Consider the following 27683-nt stretch of genomic DNA (forward strand, 5'->3'; position numbering starts at 1 on the left):
CAATTTTCTGGAATTCGTTCTCTTTCAGAATTTTCTATATATTTCATATTTGTTGATAGATATCTTTGTAAGCAGTACTTTCATATGGTCAGATCTGGACCATCCTTATTCAATGTAATAATTTCTTTATATTGGGTTTACCAATAAGTAATGTTAACATTTTAAATAAGAAAAACACTGAATAAAAAGTGATTTTTATTTAGATATAAAATACAATACAATTTAAGTACTACCGAACTAATTAGCTCCATTTACGTAATATAAAATTATTTAGTTTTCAACTGATATTTAATTTATCAGTAGAAAATTTATTCTGTTAAACATATATGTATGATCATTTAATTAATTATGACATATAATATATAGATTTTTCTATCTCTAATTTTGTATTAATGTCTGTCATATAAAAGTCTAGAAGAAAGTATATTATAGCATACAAAAATTATTCTCTGGATTTTTATATGCAGCAATTTTTTATGTAACTTTATCATTGCTTAGATAAAGTAAATAATATATAGGTAATTTTCATTGCTATTCACATATGGAACTTTCTGTATCCAGTTTTAAATCAGTATTTTTTAAATGTTTCTCCATCCAAATATCAAATTTTTGACTTAGATCTTCTGACATGTAATTTTTCCAATCACCAATTTTGCCTTTCCTTATAAATTTTACATTAGGATTATTTTCATCAAAATCCTTTTCTTTTAATATATGTTCTAAATTTACAGCAGGATTTGTCGTCATTTTAGAGAATTTTAAGTGTTCGGTAAGTTCAATAATTTGTTCATTTGTTATTGTTTTGTTAAGAAATTTTGCTGTTTTTTTAATTATTTCAGCTTGATCCTAAAAAATGCAATTGTAATTAACACATTTTAGAAACACATATAATATTGTTATAATAAGTATTCTCATATGTAACCTTCTTCATATCTTCATATGTTAAAAACAAAATATTATCTTGTTTTCTAGCATTCCAGAAAGGAAGTACATGATTCCAGAATGGTCCCATTGGAACTTGAATACAAATTATCAAAAGCATTATCATTAATTTTTATATATATATATATAATATTATATATATATATATATATATATATATATATATATATATATATACAGAGAGAGAGAGAGAGAGAATATACACACTTTTTTCCACATGTCAGCATATTCTACGAGTAAAAATAAAAAAATGTCTTAAACATAATGTCGTAAACATAGATTCAAAAATGCTATGTTAAAAAGTTATAACAAAACTACGAAATAACAATAGACTGGTTTTTGTTTGATATAGTAAATGAATAAATTTATGATATTTATCTATTTTAGTTCCATTTCGAAGTTCTTATAAATACAGAACTGACATCTATCAAAAATTGAATTAATTATATTTAAAATTTCTTTGTCGATTTCCTTTTATTTTGGAGAACCATATTACTACAATGATTTCAAGTAGCAAATAGCTTGTGTAAACATATTAGATAATTACTGCTAATCTGTTCTTATATGTACTATATCGAACGAAAAACAATCTGTTGTTATCTCATATTTCTGTTATAACTTTTTAATGTAGCATTTTTGAGACTATGTTTATATATTTTCTTCTCATTTTTATTTGTAAAATACGTTGGTATTATTAGTTAGAAAAAAGTAAGGACATTCTGTATATATTCTATAATAATGTATAACTTTTGTGTAATTAATACCATTGTCGTTCACAAATAATTCCGCGAAATCTTCGAAGCTGCCTTTCATATTATGGAATACTTTACAGTAATGGTAAAAACTCACACATGTATCTTTAGGATTTCGGCATATATATATAATCTGAAAGATAATAAATTTTTATAAGCGTTACTTTAGTTCATAAACATAATTAAATGTATGTTTATACTTTTGGTTTTTTCAAGTGAATATCTGTAGGTAATAAATCCCAAGGTAAATGTGATTTAATATATCGAGGTCGTGATGCATTTACAACATTTTCTACTGAGTCACCTAATTTTGAAAACCAATCTACGTAATTTCCTGTAACCATGAGGGCGGATGCTCTAAAACATATCAGCTGTTATGCCTTTTTGTAATTGAATTATTTACATTGTATTAATATCCTTACTCTAGTAACGGACTACGTATCACCAGAAGAGTTTTCGTGGTTTTATAATCAAAATTATTTCCAATACACCATACCATTTCTTGTACCCAATGACTACCTATAATGTAAATATTACTAAATATACTAAATATTACTTAATTTTATTATATTACAATTGTATGATTTATAATTTATCTGAAAAACAATTGAAAAATCAAAATTACCAGTTCGAGGATAAGAAACTACCCATATGTCATCTTCGTATATTTTCATATCTCTTATTTTTTTAGCAAAGAACGCGTAATTAGGAGGTAATAAACAGTATCCTGGTTCTACTTTGAAAAAACTGGATTTTACTCCAAACATATAATCCAACTTATCAGCAAAATTGCCTTCCATGGTTGAAAATATAATAGATTTTTTATTCACTATAATCATTTTATTTTGGTCAATGATAGTTACGCTATACGATATAAGCAAAAAATAAAATTTGTTTATACTTACTTGTTCAAAATATTTTACAAACGTTTAGATTTTGCATAAGCTGTACACTTATATACAGTTAAGAGATATACTGATTTAAAAAAGGCTGTGTGAAGGAAATGTGCAAGTATGTCAAACCACTTTCGAAGCATTTTCATTCTACTATCTCCGTAATTTTTTTTTTTATTTGAAAGTATCAATCGTTCTACTTTTTTACATTTTTATGGAATGATACAGTAATTAATCACTAATATATTTATTTATATGTTCATGTTAATAAATAATTCTAGATTTTATTTATTTTATTTTAAAATAAAAAAATAATATAAAGATAGATAAATTAATTATTTTATTTTAAAATAAAAAATAATATAAAAATAGATAATGATAGATAGTAATAAAAATATAATAGGAAAATAATAAAAAGATAATCTAACGGAAAAGCAGGATGAATAAGATGTATAGCCTTGTTACATATAAAGAAATATTTGTTTATTCATTTCATAATACGATATTTGTATTTATCAAAAGTAAGATTCATTTATATACGATTTAGCTGTAACCATTCTTTGTTCAAACATTTATATATGACCGGAGACCGTATTACATTATTTGAAAATTGTAAATACGCTCTTAAAAATTAATAGCGTCATCATATTTATACAATTCCGTGTTATGCCTATATGTTTCCGTGGTCAGACCAAGAAACAGGGAAAATATCGGTTTAGATCACGGATGATGTATAAACTGTTACATATAAAACTATGGTAATCAATTCGGGTACGATGCACGGCCGGTAATTTTAATCATGTAATTTATAACTAGCATCTGTCATTTACAAACAAAGAAAACTAGTAATATTTCTACCGTTTATATGATGGAATGGGTTGTTGATTATTACGAGTAGGTTAATAATTATTTATTATATGTTAACATAACGTGCATATGTGTGGTATTTATTGTATGTAGTGTGTGAAAATGCAAATATATGTAATTAAATTTATTTTGAAAGTTAAGTAAGTTTATTTTGAAAGTCAAGTATAACTTCACAAATATCTATATTTTAATCTACATTTTAATCTCCATAAATTAAGCAAATACTGTTTCTCAAATTTGATTGTATTTTATATTGTATTTTCTGTTGATTAGAGATTTTCTTAAATATTATTAAAGCAAATTCTGTTTCATAAGTTTGTATATACATAGTTTAGTTTTTTCAGGTTAGTTTTCTTTGTCCCGTCTTTATTGCTTTGTTTCTAATATGAAACATCTGTTTTTTTGTGTATTGTTATGAGACATGTAAAAGTTTTTAATTCACTAAGAAGTATATATACAAGTCTTTCTATATATCTAATTTTACATAGTTTTTAATTCTTAAGTTCTTTAGTCTTCAGATTTAAAAAATTATACTATTTTTGATATAATATTTATTTTATACATTTTAGAGATTTAAATTAGAAGGACCTAATATATAATATTTGGGAAAAAGAATATGCAATCTAGTAAATATCAAACAATGTATTCCACGGATGAAATTATTGATGATCTTATGGATGAATGTAAATATACTGGATTGGATGCACACCTATCATATGCTTTACGAAGCCGTATAGAAAAATGTAAAATTGAAACTCGGAGAGAAATTGTGTCTTATAAAATAGATGGATGTGCACCATTATTTATTGCCTGCAAAAGAGGTCATGTAGACATTGTAGAATATCTTATAACAGTATGTGGTGCAGACATTGAACAGAGAGGAAACTATGCAGCGCCTGATGATAGATCAATACATTATGTTACACCACTATGGTGTGCTGCAGTATCTGAAAAACTTCCTGTAGTAAAATGTTTGATAGCTCATGGTGCAGATATTAATGCTGTCTCAGATTCTGGTTCTACTACAGTAAGATCAACATGCTTCGTGACACGTATGGGTAATACAATGTCTTTCTTAATAATTATAGACATATATATTTTTATATTATTTATTATCAAAGTTTTTATAATTTAATATATATAAGCAAATAGTATTGAACCAGAGATATAATTATACATAGATTTAGATCTATGCTTTATTGCCAAGATCAAAACTTATTGTGTCATTACTAATTGTGCTATATTGATATAGTATTGCATAAAGCAAGAAATGGAATATTTGATATACGGCCAGAAAGATTCTTTTTTTATATTATTTTTTATTGATATATATTTTATATTTTAGATATTGTATCCTATCTGGTTGAAAATGGTGCTGACATATCAAAACCAAATTATAATGGTGGAACATGCTTAATAAATTCAATACAGAGTGTAGAATTATGCATTTTCCTTCTGCAGCATGGCGCTGATATAAATGCTAGGGATATTCATAATAAAACTGCTTTATATTATGCTATTCAAGAGAATAAATTTAAAACTACAAAACTTTTTCTTGAACATAATGCAGATCCTCATATTAGATCTCGGTGTAATGATGATGCACTTCAAATTGCTTGTTTAAGAGGGACCATTCCAATATTTGAATATTTAGGTAAAAGATTCATTACATTTAATGTTACAATAAAAATTTATATAATACATTTATATAGATTTTATTTATTAATACATATTATTTTAGTGGAAAACGTGTCTTATTCTCCAGAAAGATTAGCAGATGCTAATGAGTTAATGGGTTCCACATTTTTTTATGATCATAATGATACACAAATGGCTTTAAAGTATTGGAGAACAGCTATGGAAATTAGAAACTCTCACATGGTAGATGGTAAACCATTACAAAAAAAACCTGTGTTACCCAAACGAGATACTTACCGATATGCAATGGAATTTACTACTCTAGAGGAATTAAATGTAATTGCACTTGATATAGATGCAATGCGAATACAAAGTTTATTAATATGTGAACGAATATTAGGACCACATCATAAAGATACATTATTAAGGTTAATGTTTAGGGGAGCTTCATATGCTGATACATTAAGGTATATATTTTGATATACTTTGTTTTGATATAATATTATTTTATAAAATTTGTTATATAATTTTTTGTTATAGATATCAACGTTGCATAGATTTGTGGCGTAGGGCATTAGAAATTCGTGTCGAAAAAGATTCCGTAAGTATGCATTGTACATATATAGCACATTAAAATAAAAAAGTATTTAATAAATAATATTTATGACATTGCAGATTTTGTATGCTGACACATGTCTAACAGCACAAGCTTTACTGAAGCTTATGATTGATTTAAATGAAAAAACTTTGGAGGTCATGAATCGTAATGGAAATAAAAAGGAACCTAGATTCTGTGATGTAGTAGCTATCTTTAAGTTACTCTCAAGTCAATTAATAGATGCTAGAAAATTATTAGAGGTATTTTCCTAGAATTATACAATTATATTTATTTTTTACTATGATTTAATATGAAATCATTATAGATAAAACCAGTACACAAAAGACAACAAGAAAGTTATGAACGGATCCTAAAATGTGTGACACATTTAATATATTTATTGATAGAAACAGGAGAAACTAATGAGGAGAAAACATTAACAAAACAACTAGTACATGAATTAGTTAAACAAAATCCTAGATCTGCACATGCAGAAGATACTCTTTTGCATCTATGTGTATCTAGTTTGAATACTATCAACACAAGTTATTTTACTACTGCTAATGCAACTCAGGTTAGTCTAGATTTGCTGATTATGTAAACATATATCACTAGTATATTATATAATATCACTAAAACTAATACTAATAAAATTTTAGGTAATTTTTCCACGTTTGGAAGTTGTTAAGTTACTTTTAGAATGTGGAGCAAAAGTCAATGCACGAAATGAATCACGATCAACTCCTTTGCACATAGCAAGCAAAGTTAAAAAGTTTGATGTTCCAGTAAGTATGTTACATCTCTTTATCAGTATGTGGGATAAAACAATTTTATAATTCTTTTTTTTATATATTTTTTAAACGCAGCTCATAAAATTATTGTTGGATTATGGGGCTCATTTAGATACTCCAAACAAAGCTGGAAATACACCAGCAGATTTAATATCTTCCTATCCTGAGAATAATGTGAATCTTGTTAAATATATTAGTTTACAATGTCACGCAGCACATGCAATGTGTAAATATGGTATTAAGTGCATAGAATTGCCATCTGCATTGCAAGAGTTTTTAGAATTTCACAGAGAATAAACATATATTTTTACAATAGTATGAAAGTAATGATACATGACATTCGACAAATTTAAAAAAACAAAAACGTGCATGTGTGTTTATACAAAAATAATATTGTAAGATGTGAACAATTTGAAAGTTTTCTTTAAGAAAACAAATAGGTGTGTGTACGTTATGCGTGTGATGAATGGATCGATGCATACATTTTTAAACTACATCAAGTTGAGATAAGTATTAGGTTATTTTTACCTTTGCACTGCTGATGATATAGTGCAAGATACATGTTAATTTTTAAACAAAGCTTTGTTTAAAAATTAGTCAGAATTTTTAAGCCTTCTCTTCACCGAAGTGATAACGCCTCTTGTTGCTGCATGTTTTAAAACATTTTGAACAACAATTTATAAAACATTTTTCCACACTGAAGCAACATAATCTGAGAGATATTTGTGTTTTGTTTCGGTTTCTTTTTTTTCAAAACTATTTGCATTACACATTGGACGAGCATTTATTTCTGTTTCCACATGTGGCCGCATGTTTCATATTTTTCTTTAATATTTACTGCTTCGAATGGAAATAGCCAAGAAGCGGTGAAATTTCGAAACAGAAATATGGAGAAACATTCGATAGCAAGAGACTTTTTCAAGATATATGGAACATCAACAAAAAATTCCTCATTTTTGCTTTAGTGGGAATAAAGCTTTAGAATCGTCGGTGCAGAGTTGTCAGTATCGTTAGAGTAGCCAGTGTTGTATTGTCCGTATCGAATTTTTAATATATTTAAGATTAAATATATTATTATTATTATAACCACACACGATATCGCTTAGCAACCAATAGCTTATCATCCTACTTTCTCCTTTTTTATTATATTATTACAAAAAAGTAATATTTCTTTTTAATTTAGTAAATACATTTTTTTTCAGTTGTAGGTAGAGGCTAATAAAATATTCATTTTGAAAAGACTATGCTTAAATAGTTTTTATGAAATTGTTCATTGGATACATAATAATCGCTTAGAAGTAAAATTTAAAATAAAATTTGGTTTTCACTTATGAGTTTTAAAACACTTTTATACATTTTATTTATGTATATAATTCAAAACTATTTTTTAAGTATTGGCACTTTTCAGTGCAAAACTAGATCGCATGGTAACACAGTATTAAAATATTTACTTTCAGTACTAAAGATGTTTTACGTTTGTAGGTATGACATTTATTTTCGAACTTTATATTTGTGTAATTATATTGTCTTAAATTTCTCTGCCCGTTGCAAATATATTAAAAAAATTGAGATTATTAAACAAAAAAGCCTATAAAAGGTGATATGACATAAATATACGTACATAATAATAAGAAATTATATCTAGATGCATGCTACAGTACAAGTATATTAAGTTTGCAAAAATTACTCAAAAATCCAGATTATAAATAAATGAATATTAAAAATGAGATTTTGTAAATATATAATACAAGAATATATAACGAATACAGTACTTAATACGATTATTTATATCTTACATCTTATATAAAAATTATTTTGTAATATAATAAATATATGCAGCACTAAATACATAATGTTTATGAAACTTAATATACATACATTGATATTCATATGAGTATTATATTTAATATTATTAAAAGAAATAAAGCAAAGACGTGAAAAAATATATAAAATCAATCGTCTTATCTATTTTAATTTTCGATCAAAGTGTACAACATATGAAGGATATATAGTATGTGCTGCTTTTGACAACTATAAGTTTCCTTTGGCACTATAATAATAAGCAAGGAACAACACATAAATGAAATATAAAAAAGAAAAAATATAAAATGTCAATGATGATGTGATTCTCATATGATAAACATCAGTCATTCGATCATAAATAGAAAACATTGTCTTAACGTTAATCGTAAATAAAGATCTAATTGTCTTATTGCCAAGTTTGATAAATATGTTCACGAAGATTGCTTGTGAAAATCATTTGTGAAAATTATTTCATTCTTAGATAATAAAAAGGGACAATCAATTTTTTTAGCATGTATCTAAATTTATAAGAGACGAAAAAACACAGCCGCTATTCCAACAGTTAGTGATAAATTATGTAAAATTGCTTCGCTTCGAGAATAAGCATCAACGACGTATATTTTCCAACCCATATTTGCGTGAGTAAAGGAATTATAATAAACAATATCCGGCCACGATGAGTTAGGTGTCACTTCTAAAATACCTCCTTCACCTATGAAGACACGAATATATAGTAAAATGATTAATATCGAAATCGTATAATTTCTTTGTAAAAAATATATCGATCAGAATTTACCAGGTTCGCAAATAGATATAAGACTTCTATTAAATTTTTTGAAAGATAAAAAGTCATCGTCTAGTCTTCTGTCTCTGCCATCATGCTTGCTCAAACAAAGAGGGCCCACTGCAAATAAATATGCTTTTATATTGATCAATTTTTAAAGTTAATTCTTTTAAATAATAATTCTATTATTTAAGGTACCTGCTGTTGGCCTTGGTCGGCCTCTTCTAGTAAACTCAACACCAGCTAACACTCTTACTTTGTTTTGTGCAATATCGCTGAGTCTATCGTAGCCTCCGTGAGGCTCGTCCGTGATAATTAAAGGATGATACAAATTAGAACTATGAGGATTATTACCTCCATAGACAACGAAGTTGTATGTTAATCCTCGACGTAAGTACAATTCCGGTATTAATTGACCTTCAATGTACCACGCGTAACCCATTGATGTTTGTCCTATTACCATAAATTCCGATCATACTGGAGACATAATTAAATTACAGAGAGTGACTAAACGTGTTTACAAACCTGTTATTCCTTGGTAGCCTTTTTTTCCTCCAGATGGTCCAATAGTTGCTTTAAAAGTTCTAATACTTCTATCGAATATTTCTGCCTTTTCCCAAGGTATCCTAAAAAGTTTGATGCAAATGGATTCGAATTGCAGTATATTACTATCAATAGTGAACTATAATCCTCACATGAGCTTTTCATTATCTTCCGTGAAATCCATACAGGTGTTTTCCGGTTCCTGACGACTCAATTCTAATCGTAAGTCACTTTTAGGATAGAGATCATGAAAATTAGGTTCCATATTCTCATCTAATCTTCCTAATGCCCAAATTATATAGACCATCCTGTCTGTAGGATATGTTTTGTCTCCTGGATCAGCTAAATATTACAAATTGCTTGTAGATTGGGTTTATCAGAACTATGTTTTTGTACTTACACGAATTAAGCGTTCGCCTATAGGTGATGATATTGATGCCGTTTTCCCTTACCGCGGTATACAATTGATTACTGTCTAATCCACCTAAAAGCTCATCCTTGCAAACACCCTTGTACTGTCCAAGAACTTTTCCACACTTTTTTACAAATTGTTAATCATTGGTAATTATTTCTATATTTTATCAATAGAAATTAGAAATATACGTACCGGTGCTTTTGTCGTTATGTTATAATCAGTGGCATAGCCCCGGGTACCATCCATATAAGCAACGGTAACATCTGCACCTTCCATTTGGCTGGAGCTATCAGAACCGGATAAGCCGAAAGCCATGTATTCATCTTCGGCTATAAGAATCAAAGTTAAGCCTTAAAGACTCAAAGAATCTTAATTATTTTATGAGATAATAAAATTACTAACCAACTTGACCAGCTAATTGTATCGTGATCTGTGGACCAAAGATTTCCCAACTAACTTGATAACGTTTATGGAGCTGAACACAATTTGGCAAAGATTGCGTATGCTTGACAATCTGTCAATCGAGAACATGTTAAATAAATGCGTTTAGAACAATAAAATGATCGATTTTTAATCATGAGAAAGCATTATTTTACTTTAACTAAAGATGGTGGTACGTTAAGACCGACTGGTATAATAATCGAGCCATAATTCGATTTAGTTTTTACGTCAAATACGCTCAACCAATCGACGTTAAAGACAGTCATTTCTCCTGGCAATTGGATTATTATATCCTCTTTTTTATAAGCACGCAGTGGATCCAGGCTGATGAAAGAGGCGAATAAATAATGAAGACATGCCTCAAAAAAACTTATCATAAAAATTGATTCTACTTACTATCCATACTCATCTGGAACTTTGGTTCCTTTGCTCGAAGGTTGAGGACCTAAACCGACCCAGAAATACGTATCATTTCCTGTCCCATCATACGTAAATTGTGGTATACTGATTGTCTTCGAATCCAAGATCACTATCGATTCAGACGATACGTCATGGGATCTCTTGGATAGCTGAGAAATCTTCTGAGGAGCTGGTGGATCAAATTCTTCAGGAATATAGACATCACCAAACGTGTTCTACAAAATCGAAAATAATCATTAAAACTGATACACGAAAATGAAAAATTATGAGTAAATTTTGCAAAAAACAACCTGACTAGCCAAATCGTACACGGCGAACCATTTAATATCCGTTATCTTTTTGTTGTCCGGCAAGGTCAGCGTAAAATCTCGATTGAGATACCGACCAAGTACGTTGGTCCTGAAAATCAGTGAAAAAGTTGAAAAGCATGAAAGTTAAGTGAATTATTCAAGGTCGCTTACTTGCCCCACTCGTCAGGTACGATGAAACCTTGAGGACCTGGCCGATTAGATGCACCAGACCAAAAGAACGTATCTGCTCCGTTACCATCGTAACTGAAGGAAGTTACAAGCAACGTGTACTCATCGACTGCATATAACTCACCAGATACCTGATGATGATACGCGTTCAACCTTCCAATATATTTTCCTCTGTATTCCTCGTCATTCTCCTCCGCTAAACCTGTCGATCGAATTACATATTTCGTAAAATTGTTTCATGAGTATTATGTGTCCGTCGACGAACATACTCGTTCTATCCATTCATTTGAATCTATTTTTGTCAAACTTTCAAAAAATATAAGGAAAGAATAAAAGTGAAGTTTATAGAAAGGATATTCTTTTTTTATTTTTTTGTTTAAAAAATTTTCTTAAACAGAACAATTTTAAAAAGAAAATGTATATTTAAAGCTCTTCTAGATAATAACGATCTATATCGTCTTTATATTCATTCCATTAAAGTGATTCATAACGGAAATCGAAAGATAATTTCGAAGTTACGAAATCAATCAACAGTCAAATAATTTAGTGGAATTCAATCAATTGACTTTCGAAAATACAAACAAGAGCCAAAAGAAGGAAGAATAATAAAAATGAAAATGAGCTCTATAAGTTCTCCATTGAAAGGTCCATTGATTCGGAGGATCGCGCCAGCTCAATAGAAGGAGACATCAATGACACGTACCGTTATAAGAGAGAAACAGACACGCCACAAGAGCGCTCGCTCTCCACGTTTTTATGGCGTTTGCCATTGCTTCATCTTATCGAGCTTTCACACGAAATCCAGGAAAATATTATGCGTTGATCAGATAAATGGAGCGTATATACGGTAAGAAACGTATGTACATAGAAGATAAATAGAACAAAATAGCGTCTCTTTGATGTTAAGATGTCACACACGCACGTTGGAGATAAGAAATGATACAAAATGAAAGAAATGACGCGATAGCAGATCGAGCGTTCGACCGGTTGGTGATTCGCTCCTTGAAACGAAGTATCTCAGTAGAAAGTAGACTCTAGCTCTCCGAATGGTTAGTACGCGAGGCAACGCACCTCCAAGTGGCTTTGCCTAAGTGATTTCAACCTTCTTTTCAGAAGAGAAAGTATATGCGCTGCATTGACTGCCTGCACGTACCTTCATTGAGTCGAGTCGCGTGTTTTATTTCAATTCTTTACGAACTCGTCGAATCTATCAACGTTCTTCCGGTACCAAACGCTGACTAAGACTCAATAGCCGTCGATAATCATCTAATAAATCTAATGGAATTTTTACGTAAAATTACTTTTCAACTTCTGAACTGGAACTCCATTTTTTATGCCTCATCCTTTTTCCTTCTTTTCTTTTTAGAATTTCAGCGAATCAACGAAATCTTGCGTATTTTTTGTTTGTATGGAATGAAATTATTTACCGTTATTTAATTTAAAATAAGATTTTTCTCTCTCGTATTATTATGATGATTGTAACTGGACGTGTTTGATCGATTTAAATAGCCATGCGTAGAACGTTTGTCGATACGATATGATTCTATTGTTTGTTGTAACAAATCTACGATGTCAATGATTTCCAATTTAAATGATTCGATATTGTCCTTTTACGATGGTCAGTCTCATTGTTTAGTCACAGATATCTTGGTACCTGGTTATACTATAGAAGAGGAATTCATAAGACTTATTAGATTTGCGAGTTTTAAGAAAATTAGAGATTTCATTTCTAAGATGTAAGTAGATATGTTAATTATCCTTCAAGGTCCAATGTAAATTAATAAGATGTACATATTTTCCCAGTTCTAGCCATTCAATAAACTTACATTATCCCACGTTCGACTTAAAAACACCCCTTCTAGAAGTTATTCGTCGTGGCGATGTTCATATTTTGGCATTACTTATCGAAAAGATCCCAGTCTGTTTGGACGATACGACAACACAACCTTATGGTAAAACTATTCTTATGAGTGCTGCATACACTACCAAAAATCCGGAAATATTACAATTGCTTTTAAAAAAAGGCGCTAACATCAAAAAGCTCGATAAGTGAGCACTCAAGGCAAAAATATGCAACTTCTTAATCATTTATATTTTAGTAACGCGTAGATATATATATTTACAGTCGTGGTTGGACTTGTCTTCAATATGCCATAGTTGGAGAATGTCTAAGAAATGTGGAAATTCTTTTGGATTTCGGTTTGGATATCAATGTTCGAGATTACAATAATCGAATACCGCTAATGATAGCCGGTAAGTATCGCAGTTATAATAAATATAAAAGTATTTATCATTAAAAAATAAATATAATTTAACGATATAATTCGAGCATGTATTTGTTAGTTCTTTTTTCGAATGTGGACATTCTTTTGCTGCTCTTGAATCGTGGCGCCGATATTACAGCTAGAGATCAAACAGGCTTCACGGCCTTACACCTTGCGATCTTGCGAAAAAAAAGAGATGCTGCTATTCTTTTGATTAAAAGAGGAAGCGACATTAGCCTGCCCACACCGCTGACCAAGATCTCGCTTCGAAAATTGTCCGAAATTACATTGCCAAAACTGTTACCATCTATTCAATACGAAGAAGATGCTCTCGATTGCGAGGATCAAAATTGAATGTGAAAAATGATAAAATTAGTTTTTTTATTTTGGTAAATATTATTTGCATTTCAATATCATACAAGTATAAGTAATTGTATTTCATAGATTATAATAAATGCAAAAATGAATACAAAGAAGTTTCCATACTTCCAGCTTAAACTTTTTTTTTAGACTTTGATTAGTTTAAATAACTATTGTTTGGAAAACGTGAACTTGTTCACATTTATAAAAAAAAATAACGTCAAAAGTCGATAAACCTGTTAAAAAAAATGAAGACCAACAGGATCAAATATTTTCCTAGTCATCTCGTCAAATTTCTCGACCATGTCAGGAGATAATTTTCCTTTCCATTGATTGACCTCTCCGCTTCGAATGAATGTACCATCGGTGATGGTTAATTTTATTTTTTTATAACTTTCAATTGTCTCTTTATAGTTCACCGAAGGATTCTTCTTCATATTCTCAAAGCTAAGATGCGTGGCTAAAGTTTGCACTTCGTCATCTGTAATCCTTTTGTTCAGAAAAGTGGCTACTTTCTTGATTATAGATGGAAGATCCTGCAAGCAAAATCTTTTTTTAATAGGAGCACTTTATAATGTTTGAGAAATTGGTAACAAGCAAAACGATCTGTTTCACCTTCTTTTTCTTTCATTTAACGTAACGTTTTAAGAGTCGACGTAAAACGATTGTAAAACATTAAGAAAATAACTCGTTCGTAAATATTGCGTTACATACTTACAGACTTCATATCTTCGTACTTTAAGAATAAAATATTCATGTCATTTTTTTTGTTCCAATAACCAAGGACATGCTCCCAATACGGAGCGTAGGCAACTGGCAAAAAAGATTAACAGTATAATGTACGATGTTAAGGTATGTTATTTCAAATTATACGAAATAATTGTTGCTATTAAAATGAAAAACTTACGTTTTCCTCCTAGAAAAAGCTGGCAAAATTCATTGAAATCACCTCGATAGCCTTCAACCAACTTGCCATGATGAAAATAGGAGATACATGTGTCCTTTGGATTCCTGATGACATTGATAATGCGCGCTTTCTTTTCACCCATTCTTAATTGTCGCGGAAGGAGATGAAATGGCAGATGGGTTTTGATATATCTTGGACTGAGTTGGTTTTTTATGAAGTTCACGCTATTTTGCATTACCTCGGAATTCAATGAATTTGGTATATCCAACAAGAACTTTTCGAAGTCGTAGATAATTGAGACCCTACCGTAATCAATTTTTCTTTATTTATTTTAACGCTAAGCAGTTGAAAATTAATACATTCCAATTTTCAAACTTACTCTAAGAATGGAAATCTTTCAAACAATAATTGTTTTGCGCCTTGGAAATCTAAATCGTTACCAATACACCAAACCATTTCCTGCGTCCATGTGGTACCTATTATTTGTTTGTTTTATAAAAGACTCATTTAATAAAAAAAGTAAAGAATTCAAAGACTAAGAGGTTGCATTATTCAATTCTCACCGGTTTTTGGAAAGGTGCAGACCCAAACATCATCATCTTTGACCTCAAAATTTTCAATTTGTTCTGCAAAATGTTGATAACGTTCAGGTAAACAAACACCCTCCACAGTAATGTAACCACTACGAAACTCCGAGGTAAATTTTTCCTTCAATATTCGATCTAATATTACGTTAGTGTTATCTATTTGCGGAGCCATCCTTTCACTCTTATTTAACGATTTCTATTAAATATTCGATCGCACGGATGCAAATATGGAATATATAATATAATACTGTGTATACTGGATTTTATTTTAACCGAAATAATCAAGAAATTCTTATTTTTTATTTTATCTATAATGGTCGTTGATAAGGGATGATAATACGGATTTCTCCAGAACAAGATAATAAAATTGGTACATTAGAAGCAAAGTATATTTATACGAGCTTACGATAAAATGTTAAAAAAAAATTATTATATATATTAATGATTAAAGACTATCTTCGATGTCGAGAAGTGAAACTTTACTGGCTGGTTCGAAAGTTAAACAGCTCGTTTATATATGAGACAGAGAGATAATTCTAGTAAAATCAGGGTAAGAGCACCGAGTAATTGGCGGCAATTTTTTATTTAGATAGTCATACGTTTGTACAAGGTTGTTACGGATAATTTTTAGTAGTTTTTCTCGCTAAATAGTTACATTATTCATGTCACTTGACTGGCCTTCCCTTTTTCAAAAAATTTATAAAAAAATTCATTTAGAAAGCTACTACGATAGAAAGTTTAATAGGAAAAGCCAATTTTTTCTATAAAGAGAGAAGCAGTTCCTGAAATAGATTTTTAATCATGAAAAGATCATAATTAAAATGAAAATAATTTAAATAAGATAATGTGTTTTTTTTCTTTATTCTTTAGACATAGGTACATTAAAAATCGTACAAAAAGACAAGACATTAAAATGCAGTCTAGAACTGCAAATAAATTTCCTTATAACTTACATCTAATAAATTTTTTCTGTACTTCATTTCAGGTACTAACTATTTCTATCGTCATAAGCGTTTCAAATTTTTATGGTCGACGATTCATTGTGACCAGAATCATGTTTTTTTTTTCTAACGCGATCAAAAAATTTGATTGTTAAATGACTAAATTAAGCAGGTCCATCTATTCAATGAAATATACTAACCATACTTGGTGTATGTACGAAAATATCTTGGCAAGACAAGAACAATTTAATCTCGTATAAATACTTAACCAATACTTCTTTCTACAACATTTTAACATTTATATTGTATCCATACAATTAGAATGTCATAAATTAATAAATCTTTCGTAAAATTTTACCATTTACGCGAAAGACGCAAAGTATGTACGCGTAAGTGCGAGTGATTGAGGTGAAACATTCATAAAATATATATCTGTAAGTTATTAATTATGATATTATGATATTAATTCATAAATCGCTCTAATATGATATTCATAAATTGTTCAATCTAATAAATAAATTATAAAATAATATTGATGAAAAATTAAAAATAATATTGGGTATAAATGTATTGAATTAATTATTTAAAAAAATCGAATATTATACGGTCAAAAGATATAAGCAATATCATTAAATATATTTCGAAGAAAAATTTTAAATACTGTGCTCTTTTTCATTCGACATAAAACTATAAATATTATTTATCTAAGAATTATTTAATCAAAAAGAGTAACGTCGGTGAGATCTTAATGTTATAAATTGGATATTACACTGACACTTTGAGATAGATCCACTTGGCCCCTCAAAACTTTCTGCTGTAATTTTTTACAAAAAATTTTGGCCATGAGTTTATTGCGGCGCGTTTCTTCTTGCTTTTCTTGCTGTCGCCGCTTAACTCGTACCTCGTTCAGTCTACGGTAACGTTTACGTAATCGTTCTTTTATTTCTTCGTCGGTAATCCTTTTTTGTACATTTACTGAATATAAAATAACCATCTATTAGCAAATCATAAAATATTGTCATTGAAAATAATATTTAAAAAATTACCTGTTGGTTTAAATGATTTGGACAATAAAATCGAATTCGATGTACTGGCCATAGCAAGCAATTGGATACGTTTTTCTTTTCTTAGCTGTCGAAGGTGCGCAATCTCGGACACGTACTGTCTACGCGTTTCAGCATTATTTATAAACTCTGGTTTGTTCTTTGATAAATAATCCTAAAAGAATAAAATGTAGTTTAAATATTGAATTAATTATAGACAAAAATTCAAAAGTCGAAAAATACACCTGAAGAGTCGCCTTCTTATCATTTTGATCATTTTCTTTTTGCTTTTTACTGGTACAGGTACACTTATCCGATTTTACTGCATCATTGATCGTATTAGATAATGGCATCTTTTTTATCGTGCTAATATTTTTTTGACTATTCTCCTTGGTAAATGAAATTTCATATGCCACTGACTTTGGATATGTTTGACGGCAATTACATTTTCTGATGTTTTCATATACCTTGCCGCATGTACGACAGCATTTACAATTTTTATTGGAATCATTGGCATTAGATCTATTTATATCATTTGATTCTGTATTATACTTCGTTCTATGATTGTTGTTGTCACCTTCTTTAACTTTATTAGGACAAGAACAATTCTTACTGCAGTTGCATTTTATTCTAGTTTGTACTTTTGGTTGCAGAGAAGTTTCATTTTCTTCTGTATTAACTAGACAATAAGGTCGAGTATGTATTTGATGCCGCTCTGCTTTTGAGCAGTTCTCAGAATGATATCTTCTGTTATATTCAGCCTTTAAATTTGAGCAAGTTTCGTGTGATGCATTTGGCATATAAATCTCACTTTCTTGCTTATTCTCGCAAGAATAATCATTCGAGCATCCACATAAATTTACAATTTTCTGTTGGTTATTACAATCAGCTATCTGTTGGTTATTACAGTCAACGAGTCTATCTTGAAGACAGCTTCGATCAGATCTTATTGTAAATATATTAGTTTGTATTTCATCAATTACTTCGTTTGTACATGTACATCCATTTATTTTTGCGGAAGTACCTTCACTGGTTTTTTCTTGTTTTTGACAAATGCAAGAATTTCTATATGCACTATAAGTCCTTTCATGACATAACTCACAAAAAGGAGCAGTACCAATAATTTCCATTGTAGGTATTTGTTTTGCGTGTATTCGACATGTTTCAGGTAATGTATTCTGATATACTGTCTTCTTATTTATGTTATTTATGCCACATTTACTATTGTTACAATAAGCCTTAAATGTAGACTGACAATTACACGTATACTTTGATTTAGAAGCATTTATTTGATTTTTAGTTTCTTTTTGTTTTAATTGATTCTTGCTCTTATCCATATAACAGTGGATTTGTTGGGAAGAAGTTATCCTATTACTATTTGTGTAAGACAATCTTGTCGATTCTGCATCTGTCTCACTATTTTCTTTTGTAAAATCAGAATTTGTAGAAATCTGACGGCATTTATTTTTTATTGATGAATTTTGAGACTGGCCTTGTGAACATGAACACGCATTTGACATAGCTTGTGAAATATCTTTCTCATCTTGATTAACATACTTGCATTTATTTGGTGAGTGTATTAAATTTTTATGGATGAAACATTTAGTAAAATGTGTGGTTCCATTTTGTATGCAAGAAGTAATCGTGGATACTTCCTCGTGGAGTGTCTGCACACCTATATTAACTAACTTAATTGTATTTCGTGCTTTTGATGTAGTTATAATTTCTCCTCCTGTTTTGGAATGGGCATCAATTGCTTCGGTAGCTGTTTGTGATGAACTATTTCGTTTTTTTGTGCGTTGTATATTATTACTATAATCAGTGTCAGTAGAGTGACAAGTTGCTAAATTACAATGAGAAGACCATTGCTCTTCAATAGAATTTTCTCTTGAATTTGATGCATTCCTTAAAATATATAAATGTATTTTAATATAATATTATATGTTTATATGTTAATTTATAGCTCCTTTACTTACCTATATACAGAATCAGTATCAACAGATTTTTCTTCCATATGCGTCATTATATGTACTGGTTTCGTTTTAGATGATGCAGATTTTGATTTTCTTGGCGAACTTTTTGATCTTTCCAGTCTTCGTGGTTGTTCCAATAATCTAAAACATTCCAATATTTTTCTTAGTATCTTTAATTTGTACTTTCTTTTACTGTCTCATGATTAATTATCTATACATATAACTCTTAATAAGTATAAAATATTAAAAAACATACTTTTTTAAATTACAAAGATGATTAATTTCATTTGTTATCCAGACAATTTGATTTCTTTTTTCCATTTCAGCATAACTGACTAATCTTAAATCTCCTGTATTGGAATTTCGACATCGTTTTAATTCAAATTGTCGTTCAGATAATGTAGTTGGGAATCTCCAATTTGTGTTATTTTCAGTACTTTTACTAGATATAGTCGAAGTTTTTCTACTTATAACAGCATTTAACAACATTCTATTGTGATCAGATGGAGTACTATGTGTAGAAGTTGTTTCATTCCGTTGCAATATTTTACATTTCTCTTTCAAGCAAAATGTATTCTTTATCTTATTGCCTTTCTGGTTTTGTTGTGGAACAAAACATTCAGAACTTTCACTCCTATCTGCTTCTGTTGGAATATTACTACTTTGCTGACAGTTATCAGTTCTTAAACCAATTCTTGCTTTTCTTCCATCCATTTCTGTTCTGTCTGTATTTCCATCAAATTTATCACTGTTACTAGTTGCTAAAGTTTCCCGCGTTATTATCTCTTGACCATTTTTCATAGACTTTGGTATAGAACAATTTTTTGTACTTGTTTTCCAATTATCAGATGAATCAGTAGTACTATGCTTTTTTGTTAAAGCGTGTAAAATTTCAGTTTGATAGACTTTTTGCCTAGCATCATCTGGATTCCATGGTACATTATCTTCTAAATTATGTTCAATTTTATCATCAGCATACCTGGCTGTTACAAGTCTTTTAATGACATGATGTATCAATCGCTTCTTAACCTGTTTGTCACATTTATTGGCATCAACTAAAGATTTTAGTATATTAACACTTCTTTCTAAATCTCGTACTAAACTGTCAGAATCACCCCACAATTTTTCACTTAAACTAGAACTAGTGTTAGGAAAAGTTGAATTAGATTCTCCTGTATCAACAGAAGAAACATGACTGCCACTTCCATTTAGAACATTTTCATATATATGACCAGGAAAATATTCAAAACTATTAACTCTTCCAGTAATATTTTCTGTGTCATCAAGTTGAGGGGTTAAAGGAGTTGATTCATTTTGCGAAATATCTGAGCTACTGTAATATGCCTTATTTTTTATTTCTTTTCTAGCACAAGCAACATTCTTATGATCATCTTTATGATCATTGGTATTTGTTCTGGAATTCTGGATTTTGTATGTATTCTTTGGATTTTTTAAAATGGACTGTAATGATTTTTGCAAACTAGTTCCTCTTCTAGGTAAAGGTGGCTTTTCTTCTTCTTGAACAGATACTTGTATACCAACTGATTCTTGAGAAAATGTATTTAAACTTGTTTGTATGACTTTATCACAGGTAGTAGGTTTATTTACAACTGTAGATATAGAAGATGTTGAATTAAAAATTAAAGGTAAAGTTACCTTGTTTTTATCTTTTGCATACAGATTTAATTCACTTTGACTTCTTTTTAAAATATCTTCAGAAGTTGGTGCAGCTATTGTATTCATGGAGGTACTCTTCTTTAAAAGAGAGGTAGAAGTTGGATAAAAAGGTTCATTATGTATATTGTCTTTATTTATAATATTCTTTCCTTCTGTTGAATACTTTACAGAAGGTATTTTAAAAGTAAATGAAGATTTTGATAGAGTTATATTTGGATATTTCTCTTTTGGACTTTGAGTTGTAAGGCTTTTTAATTTAGAATGTTTTGGAGAACATTTTTCTTTTGATTTTATATCATTACCTGTAATTATGCCTGGTAACATATTTTTCATTATAGGAGTGATTTCAATTTCACTTTCTGATTCTGAGATATTTTCTGTTATTAAAGTAGAACTTGCTTTTGGAGCTTTTAATGATTTTGAATTGTGCTGCATTGTTGTGCCTTTTCCAATTACTCCAGATTCAGTAGTACCTTCTGGGTCTAATCTCAAAGCTGCAGAACATCCTCTAGCTAATGCCATACGTTCTATAGTGCTTAATTTCTTGTTGTTATGTTTATTATGAGGTAAAGAATTGAAATATCCTACATCCGCACCACTATCCCATTCCAAAGGCTTATGAGATGCGACACTGGAAGTAGGTGAAGATATCTTCCTTTCGGTACTTTCTAGTACTTCTTGACTTTCGTTCTTTGTTTCAGAAATTCTTTCTGGTGTGGTGTGTTTTAAATCTGGTGATGGAAATTGTGAATTTGTCAATGGCTGGATATATAGGGTAGAACTTTCTGTGCTTGAAGATTGACCGATTAATGGTGGTCTTATCCATCTACGTCGTTCTCTAGGAACATAAGCTTGTAAATTATATTCTTCTCCAATGCAATCTTGCCTACTATTATTTAATTTAGAATTTAATTCATAAACATTGTAATAATACTTAACAGATTCAGCAGGTATATTGGATGTGGGTAATGAAAAGTATTGATCCAAATTAGAACTATGGGAATATTTTTCGTAATATTCCATTACTTGTGTAGAAAGACTCTTCTTGGCTGCATGTAGTGACAGATTTGGCTGCTTTGGTATATCTTTAAGAGAGTGATGGGGCAAGGCTGTAGAGAAATGCAATGCTCTATCACCTTTTTGATGTTCTTTCAATTCTAGAGGATCCTCTGTTGCTTCTAAATCTCTCAAATGACCTTCACAACTAGATTCAGAATCATATTCCATATTCATACAAAATACAACCATTCACATTTTTAATAAAGTTCCTATGTAATATCATACATAAATAGTAAATGATTCCTTCTTTGTACAAAATTCACATACATTTGAGCAATATGTTCTAAGCCATACGATTGCGATTAAATAAGCCTTTACAAAATGATTTTCTTTTTATCTACCAGTTAAGAGAAGTTATTTATCTTTTCCTTAATATCTATTAAACATTATCATACAACGATTAACTTTTTAAAACTAGGAAAGCTTACAGAACAAATTTATTCTATCTTTTATACATCATAGAATTAACAGTCGCTGTTAGCGTCACTTCTAAAAATTATGTAGAGTACAAGAATAGTTCGGTTACTTTAAAACTGAAATTGTTGTTTACATTTGCTCTAAATCTTTGCTAAAAGCCACAAGATGGCGGTGAATATCACAAACGATTATTGCGATAATCGATATGAAACAGCAATCGATATTAATCAGATTCGACTCTAATGTTTTGATCATTGCTACATTTGACGATTATTTCTTCAGAAATCATACAGAAGAATTGAGATAATTTGATTTGATTATGTTGGAGATTGATAGAGATCATATTAACCTATTCATTATTTTTTTGTTATATCAAGTTAAATACGCATATGAATAATTTTTAATAAAACAATATCAATTAATAAAGTCATGTTCGCAATACGACGAGCGGTACAATTAGTAAGATGTATTAGTGTACAAGGTTCTGTCAAATTTCATCATGCACCAGCGTCCCTAAAAGCATGTTCCATAAATACGGAGCACCAGAAATGTGATCATTTAGAAGATGATATTAATAAATCAACCAATGAAAATGGCAAGGAAGAGAATAAGAAAGTGCTCGCAAAAATAGAACCGAAGCTTCAATTAATCTTCAATTGTAAGAAATGCAATACACAAAATAATAAAATAATTTCGAAGTTAGCATACCAAAAAGGTGTGGTAATAATACGCTGTGATGGTTGTAAAAATAATCATCTTATAGCTGATAATTTAGGATGGTTTAGTGAGTTAAGTAAACATACAAATATTGAAAAAATATTAGCAGCAAAAGGTGAAACAGTACGTAAGATACAATATAATTCCGAAGGATTTCTTGCTTTTCCAAAAGAAGAATTAAACACTCAACAAGAAAGAGAAAACTTTGATGAATCTAAAAATGAAATAGATTCAAAATAATAAGGATACATGGAAGTTGACAATTTTAAGAAAAGATATAGGTAAAAATATAAATATAGATATAAATAAAAATATAAACAATTTAAGACTTTACTATAAATTTATTTTATATGTACATTTTCTGTTGCATGATAAATTTCTAACTTTTTTATATATATTTAAAGTATGTTCTAAATTTTTATTAATATTACAATATTATCCATTTATATTCTTCTTAAGATATTTTAGAAATAATGATCTAAAGAATGCTTTCAGCTTCTCAACATCATCCTTTATATAATTATATTAAGATTGTGTATACATTAACAAATTATTATTTGCAATAATTTTTAGTATTATCTTTTTAAAATCTATATCTAAAATTTATAAATATTTCAAAGCATGGCAGATTTTTACTTGGCACATGAGAAATTTGTTCATGTATACATACTTCACAGACTTAAATCGATTAAATCTTTTGTTTATTGAAATTGTCCTACGTTAATATATTTTTATTTAATATAGATAATACATATAAACTATGGATCTTTGAAGAGGATTATCTTTTTTAACATAGGCATATAAAAATAAGTTAATGCCTTTTGTTTCATAAATAACATTTTTGAAGATGGATGTACAATATTATATGTGATAAATGTAATAAAGACAGTTTAAAACCTAAATATACTAAGGCACATGTCCAAAAGTTATCTCATTTTAATATATAAATTCATAAGAATTGGAATGAGTGTACTATAATATATTTCAAATATAATTATTTCTTTTATAGCATTATCGAAGGCACCATGTCTGAATCAGTCATGCTTTACACAAATAAAAGAAACCCATTATATGTCAACTTACACAAATATTTAAAATAATCTATTCTTACTTTCAAAGTAATTCCTACATGTTGACAATGGTCAGGAAGACTAGCGTATTAATAATCATCATAGGAATTCTGTAATATCAGTATTAATAGTTCGTGTAAACAAATTATTTTAACTTGACATATTAATGATGAATTAATATAAAAAATTTGTGTTCGATATTCGTCTTAGTTTTCTTTTTAAAAAAAGGAATGCTTTCTTAATGATTGTACAAACTATAATATGTCTTCTCTTATTTCATATATTTAAAAAATGTAAATCGTGACAACTTTAAAATAATTCATTCACTTATTTCATATGTTTTATATTAGGATGAATAAAATTTTTGGAGGCTTCATACCCTTTTTGGTTTCGATACAATCGCGTATTCACCATCATTGTAAACTTTAGGCTTTGGTCCCATATTCGTATTAATGGAAGTTGATTCAGAGGGAGTTTTTTTTCTAATAACAGCGTATCCAAGATGACTGTCATCTGCTAATCTAACAGTAGAAATATCTTCAACGATATCATAATTAGACCACGTCGCATTCGGATCGGCGGTAGAATTTGATACTGTAATTTGAGTTGTACTATGTGTATTTTGAGTTGTTGAAGATACAGTTGAAATTTTTTGCGTGGATATTGGAATAAGTTTAGATGCTGAGCCAAAATTTTGTAGTTCATCATAATCAGATGTCTCAGACATTTTACAAGATGTATGAAATATAGATGAAGAAATACTAATTACTTCACTAGTATTGCTTTTATTTTTGGATGAATTCTGAGATGTGTTAACAGGCATCATCATCTCGTATTGGCTATCCTCATTATTTTCTTTATCTTTATTATTCCTAATTAAAGAAGGATTATATCTTTCCGTGTGATGTATGTTGTCTGTACCATGAGTCTTCCAAGCATCATTTCGAACTTCTACTAAATCATAGGAATGTTTTTCTTCTTCTAGTATAGAACTATTCACACTTTTTTGTGATGATTCTGGTGAATTAGTACTACTGAAGTGTTTTTGTTCACTGGAACTAGAGAAATCAAGTGTTTCCACATCGATATTTTTTTTGTCTAGTAAACCTGTAAATATATTCTTGCGTGGTGGTTTTGCGGGCTTTGGTTTGATGATTGGTGGAGAAGGTCTTGACACAGGAGTTGAATCTGAACTAGAAGATGAATTTAACTGTTTTTGAGAATTTGGAGTTATAGCAGAAAAATCTATATCTATTAAATTTGCAGAGCTATTTGGAGAAGGAGGCAATGGCGATCTGGAGCCAGCTTCCATAGATAAAGCAGCATGATATTGAGTGTCATTGCACTCTATGTTCGGGCTATTGTCTCCATTTAATAATTTTTTCATAGATTTCATCTTTGAATACATGCAACGAAAGATTTCTTGCTGGCTACCATGCTCCAAACAAAAAGAGCCTTCTCCAGATTCACATTTTCTTCCAGCTTCAAAGGTGAACTTTCCATCTCTATATCCATATCTTCTAATATATCTGTAAGGCCATGTGAATAAGACTACATCCCCATCCATCAATTTAATATCAACAGCAGCAACTACCAAGGTATAAGTTCTTGTTTCTAAACCACAACGCTTAGATGCGTCTGTCTCTACTACCTTAACAGAAAATACTCCTTCACCACTTGTACAGTATAAGTCTGTATTTTCTTCTATTGTTTGTTTTGATAACTTATCCTTAAATGCAACTAATTGGAATGCACTGATCCACCGGCACATATCTGCTACCGAACAACATCCAAAGTAATGTACGCCTGACTTTGTAACCACCTGAAGATAAGAAAATGTCATTACTATATGAAAGTAAAAAAGAAATAAAAGATGGTATATTTTTAAAAGTCGATACTTACAGTAAATACGTGCGAATGGTTACTTGGTGCAATTTTAACACAAGCTTCCAAAGTAACAATACGAGGAGAATGTAATTGCAATATTGCTTCTTCATGATTATCATATATCTCTAGACGTTCAATTCCATAATTACTTGCCTTGAAGAGTTGACAAAATCTTTTGTGCCACGATTTCTACAAAGTAACAAGAGTTACCTTTAAAAATCATCTATTTGTCTATCTACTTTGAAGTAGAATAATACCGTTAGGAAGAAAATATCATAAATGACATACAAGAAGAAATAAGAAAAATTAATTATTAAAACATAAGTAGTGTTAATTATAAAAAATATTTAAAAAAATAATTACAAATGCTAGCATATAGTTTTTCCAATGATACATATCCAGATATAAGGTTATTATATATCAACAAATTGGATGATAAATCCAAGAGTTCATCGAACGAGGTGAAGAATTCTTCGTGCAGAGAATTGCTAAGAAGTAACCAACCTTGAGTTGTCCTAGCACTCCTTGAGGCGGTAGAAGAAGAATCCCCTGTATCAAAGGTATCTCGGGCTCCATTGCTCGCGATTGAACATCGATTGACGATCTCGTGGCTTGGCTTGATCGATTATGGAAAAACGGTATGTCCACGTTGCGATCCTTTGTTCTTTGTGTCGCTTTTCACGAAGGAAAAGAGTGCTTTTCTTACTTTCACTCGATGCACAGCACGCTTTTTCTTTTCCTCTCACTGTGAGGAGATGGCCCCTCGTGCGAAGACACGTCGTTGTCTCGCTAAATCTGACAGTCTCGTAAAGGCTCTCGCTATTGAGGATGACACTCAACCCATCATAACGACGCGTGGTGCTTGACATCTCACGAGAGAACGTTTCGATCTCGTTTCTTCGATATCGCACTCCGACGTCCGTATTTGCGATCCGAAAGCGCTTTTCCGCGTACCCGAGAGCGCGCGCGCGTTTATTCGCTGTCGTCCAACACGAGAGTGAGAGAGAGAGAGAGAGAGAGAGAGAGAGAGAGAGAGAGAGAGAGAGAGAGAGAGAGAGAGAGATAGATAGATAGAGAGAAAGAGATAAGGAGAGTGGATGGAAAGACTGGAAGAGGGAGAGAAAGAAGAGAGAGAGGAAAGAACGAAACACTACTACAATCGACGTTTTCATGAGATGTATGACGGTAACGTATGTGTGTACAAGCAATATAGGGTCATGCATGATCTCTCCACATCGCATTCCAAATCAACGTTGTCCAAGCGTCGAGCAGACTCTCTCTCTCTCTCTCTCTCTCTTTCTCTTTCTCTCTCTCTCTCTCTCTCTTTCTCTCTCTCTCCTTCTATCTTTCTGTCTCTATCTCTCTGCTTTGTGCACGTTCTCGGTGCACTAACGATGACGATCGAATTATTACGA

At 30.2% G+C, this 27683-nt stretch overlaps 7 protein-coding genes across 14 annotated transcripts; 3 read left to right on the plus strand and 4 right to left on the minus strand.

Moving 5' to 3' along the window:
• Positions 1–178: 178 nt before the first annotated feature.
• LOC124946983 lies at positions 179–16267 on the minus strand. Its single transcript, XM_047488512.1, has 23 exons — positions 15461–16267; positions 15277–15373; positions 14898–15199; positions 14709–14803; positions 14235–14526; positions 11349–11568; positions 11178–11286; positions 10864–11102; positions 10623–10791; positions 10429–10540; positions 10219–10355; positions 10012–10147; positions 9764–9953; positions 9594–9694; positions 9267–9521; positions 9081–9188; positions 8913–8996; positions 2320–2523; positions 2117–2213; positions 1895–2051; positions 1707–1827; positions 923–1017; positions 179–846 (listed from the first exon to the last, which is right to left on the minus strand). Exons 1-23 carry the CDS (start codon positions 15654–15656, stop codon positions 532–534), a joined length of 3831 nt encoding a protein of 1276 aa, XP_047344468.1. The 5' UTR covers positions 15657–16267; the 3' UTR covers positions 179–531.
• On the plus strand, positions 3326–7572 carry LOC124946733 (protein fem-1 homolog C). 2 transcript variants are annotated; one of them, XM_047487892.1, is made up of 9 exons: positions 3326–3481; positions 4024–4506; positions 4800–5108; positions 5196–5559; positions 5633–5693; positions 5768–5950; positions 6016–6264; positions 6350–6475; positions 6557–7572. In XM_047487892.1, the coding sequence occupies exons 2-9, from the start codon at positions 4071–4073 to the stop codon at positions 6776–6778; spliced, it is 1950 nt and encodes a 649-aa protein (XP_047343848.1). In that variant the 5' UTR covers positions 3326–3481; positions 4024–4070; the 3' UTR covers positions 6779–7572. The 2 variants fall into 2 exon arrangements, with proteins under 2 accessions (XP_047343848.1, XP_047343845.1); XM_047487889.1 differs by having other exon boundaries at positions 3327–3481; positions 4024–4512.
• On the minus strand, positions 7724–12490 carry LOC124946732 (protein Skeletor, isoforms B/C). The gene is made up of 13 exons (XM_047487888.1): positions 12070–12490; positions 11349–11568; positions 11178–11286; positions 10864–11102; positions 10623–10791; positions 10429–10540; positions 10219–10355; positions 10012–10147; positions 9764–9953; positions 9594–9694; positions 9267–9521; positions 9081–9188; positions 7724–8996 (listed from the first exon to the last, which is right to left on the minus strand). Exons 1-13 carry the CDS (start codon positions 12134–12136, stop codon positions 8809–8811), a joined length of 2031 nt encoding a protein of 676 aa, XP_047343844.1. The 5' UTR covers positions 12137–12490; the 3' UTR covers positions 7724–8808.
• LOC124946735 (ankycorbin-like) lies at positions 11880–15436 on the plus strand. Of its 3 annotated transcripts, none has more exons than XM_047487897.1 (7): positions 11880–13102; positions 13170–13415; positions 13492–13619; positions 13770–14019; positions 14405–14579; positions 14775–14842; positions 14911–15436. In XM_047487897.1, exons 1-4 carry the CDS (start codon positions 12936–12938, stop codon positions 13982–13984), a joined length of 756 nt encoding a protein of 251 aa, XP_047343853.1. In that variant the 5' UTR covers positions 11880–12935; the 3' UTR covers positions 13985–14019; positions 14405–14579; positions 14775–14842; positions 14911–15436. The 3 variants fall into 3 exon arrangements, with proteins under 3 accessions (XP_047343853.1, XP_047343852.1, XP_047343851.1); XM_047487896.1 differs by having other exon boundaries at positions 11911–13102; positions 13710–14019; positions 14405–14684; XM_047487895.1 differs by having other exon boundaries at positions 11911–13102; positions 13710–14019.
• A 775-nt stretch (positions 16268–17042) lies between the features above and the next one.
• Positions 17043–22752, minus strand: LOC124946726. 4 transcript variants are annotated; one of them, XM_047487863.1, is made up of 7 exons: positions 22606–22745; positions 22403–22514; positions 19698–22322; positions 19445–19582; positions 17714–19373; positions 17472–17643; positions 17043–17400 (listed from the first exon to the last, which is right to left on the minus strand). In XM_047487863.1, the coding sequence occupies exons 2-7, from the start codon at positions 22444–22446 to the stop codon at positions 17177–17179; spliced, it is 4863 nt and encodes a 1620-aa protein (XP_047343819.1). In that variant the 5' UTR covers positions 22447–22514; positions 22606–22745; the 3' UTR covers positions 17043–17176. The 4 variants fall into 4 exon arrangements, with proteins under 4 accessions (XP_047343819.1, XP_047343821.1, XP_047343820.1 ...); XM_047487865.1 differs by having other exon boundaries at positions 22445–22514; positions 22606–22744; XM_047487864.1 differs by lacking the exon at positions 22403–22514 and having other exon boundaries at positions 22606–22752.
• Positions 22753–23023: 271 nt separating this feature from the next.
• LOC124946989 (DNL-type zinc finger protein-like) lies at positions 23024–23551 on the plus strand. The gene has a single exon (XM_047488522.1). It carries the CDS (start codon positions 23024–23026, stop codon positions 23549–23551), a length of 528 nt encoding a protein of 175 aa, XP_047344478.1.
• A 107-nt stretch (positions 23552–23658) lies between these two features.
• On the minus strand, positions 23659–27585 carry LOC124946734 (docking protein 3). 2 transcript variants are annotated; one of them, XM_047487893.1, is made up of 4 exons: positions 26773–27585; positions 26284–26457; positions 24761–26203; positions 23659–24491 (listed from the first exon to the last, which is right to left on the minus strand). In XM_047487893.1, the coding sequence occupies exons 1-4, from the start codon at positions 26842–26844 to the stop codon at positions 24471–24473; spliced, it is 1710 nt and encodes a 569-aa protein (XP_047343849.1). In that variant the 5' UTR covers positions 26845–27585; the 3' UTR covers positions 23659–24470. The 2 variants fall into 2 exon arrangements, with proteins under 2 accessions (XP_047343849.1, XP_047343850.1); XM_047487894.1 differs by having other exon boundaries at positions 26632–26774.
• Between the last annotated feature and the right edge of the window lie 98 nt (positions 27586–27683).

Source organism: Vespa velutina, chromosome 2, assembly GCF_912470025.1.
Source record: "Vespa velutina chromosome 2, iVesVel2.1, whole genome shotgun sequence".
Taxonomy (NCBI): domain Eukaryota; kingdom Metazoa; phylum Arthropoda; class Insecta; order Hymenoptera; family Vespidae; genus Vespa; species Vespa velutina.

Excerpts from the sequence above, each read along its gene's own strand:
- LOC124946733 (XM_047487889.1), top strand. The coding sequence starts at position 4,071 with ATGCAATCTAGTAAATATCAAACAATGTATTCCACGGATGAAATTATT. Across the intron at positions 5,560-5,632 it reads TCATATGCTGATACATTAAG|ATATCAACGTTGCATAGATT; the intron begins GTATATATTTTG and ends TTTTTGTTATAG. Across the intron at positions 6,265-6,349 it reads CTACTGCTAATGCAACTCAG|GTAATTTTTCCACGTTTGGA; the intron begins GTTAGTCTAGAT and ends ATAAAATTTTAG.
- LOC124946732 (XM_047487888.1), bottom strand. The coding sequence starts at position 12,136 with ATGGCAAACGCCATAAAAACGTGGAGAGCGAGCGCTCTTGTGGCGTGT. Across the intron at positions 10,541-10,622 it reads TACCACCATCTTTAGTTAAA|ATTGTCAAGCATACGCAATC; the intron begins GTAAAATAATGC and ends CTCGATTGACAG. Across the intron at positions 10,148-10,218 it reads ACATAACGACAAAAGCACCG|TGTGGAAAAGTTCTTGGACA; the intron begins GTACGTATATTT and ends TTTGTAAAAAAG.
- LOC124946735 (XM_047487896.1), top strand. The coding sequence starts at position 12,936 with ATGTCAATGATTTCCAATTTAAATGATTCGATATTGTCCTTTTACGAT. Across the intron at positions 13,416-13,491 it reads AACATCAAAAAGCTCGATAA|TCGTGGTTGGACTTGTCTTC; the intron begins GTGAGCACTCAA and ends ATATATTTACAG. Across the intron at positions 13,620-13,709 it reads AATACCGCTAATGATAGCCG|TTCTTTTTTCGAATGTGGAC; the intron begins GTAAGTATCGCA and ends TGTATTTGTTAG.
- LOC124946983 (XM_047488512.1), bottom strand. The coding sequence starts at position 15,656 with ATGGCTCCGCAAATAGATAACACTAACGTAATATTAGATCGAATATTG. Across the intron at positions 15,200-15,276 it reads GAAAGATTTCCATTCTTAGA|GGTCTCAATTATCTACGACT; the intron begins GTAAGTTTGAAA and ends TGATTACGGTAG. Across the intron at positions 8,997-9,080 it reads TATATCTATTTGCGAACCTG|GTGAAGGAGGTATTTTAGAA; the intron begins GTAAATTCTGAT and ends GTGTCTTCATAG.
- LOC124946726 (XM_047487862.1), bottom strand. The coding sequence starts at position 22,366 with ATGGTTGTATTTTGTATGAATATGGAATATGATTCTGAATCTAGTTGT. Across the intron at positions 17,644-17,713 it reads ATAAGAAGGCGACTCTTCAG|GATTATTTATCAAAGAACAA; the intron begins GTGTATTTTTCG and ends TTATTCTTTTAG. Across the intron at positions 17,401-17,471 it reads CAAATCATTTAAACCAACAG|TAAATGTACAAAAAAGGATT; the intron begins GTAATTTTTTAA and ends TTTTATATTCAG.
- LOC124946989 (XM_047488522.1), top strand. The coding sequence starts at position 23,024 with ATGTTCGCAATACGACGAGCGGTACAATTAGTAAGATGTATTAGTGTA.
- LOC124946734 (XM_047487893.1), bottom strand. The coding sequence starts at position 26,844 with ATGGAGCCCGAGATACCTTTGATACAGGGGATTCTTCTTCTACCGCCT. Across the intron at positions 26,204-26,283 it reads ACCATTCGCACGTATTTACT|GTGGTTACAAAGTCAGGCGT; the intron begins GTAAGTATCGAC and ends TCTTATCTTCAG. Across the intron at positions 24,492-24,760 it reads TTGTATCGAAACCAAAAAGG|AATTCCTATGATGATTATTA; the intron begins GTATGAAGCCTC and ends CTGATATTACAG.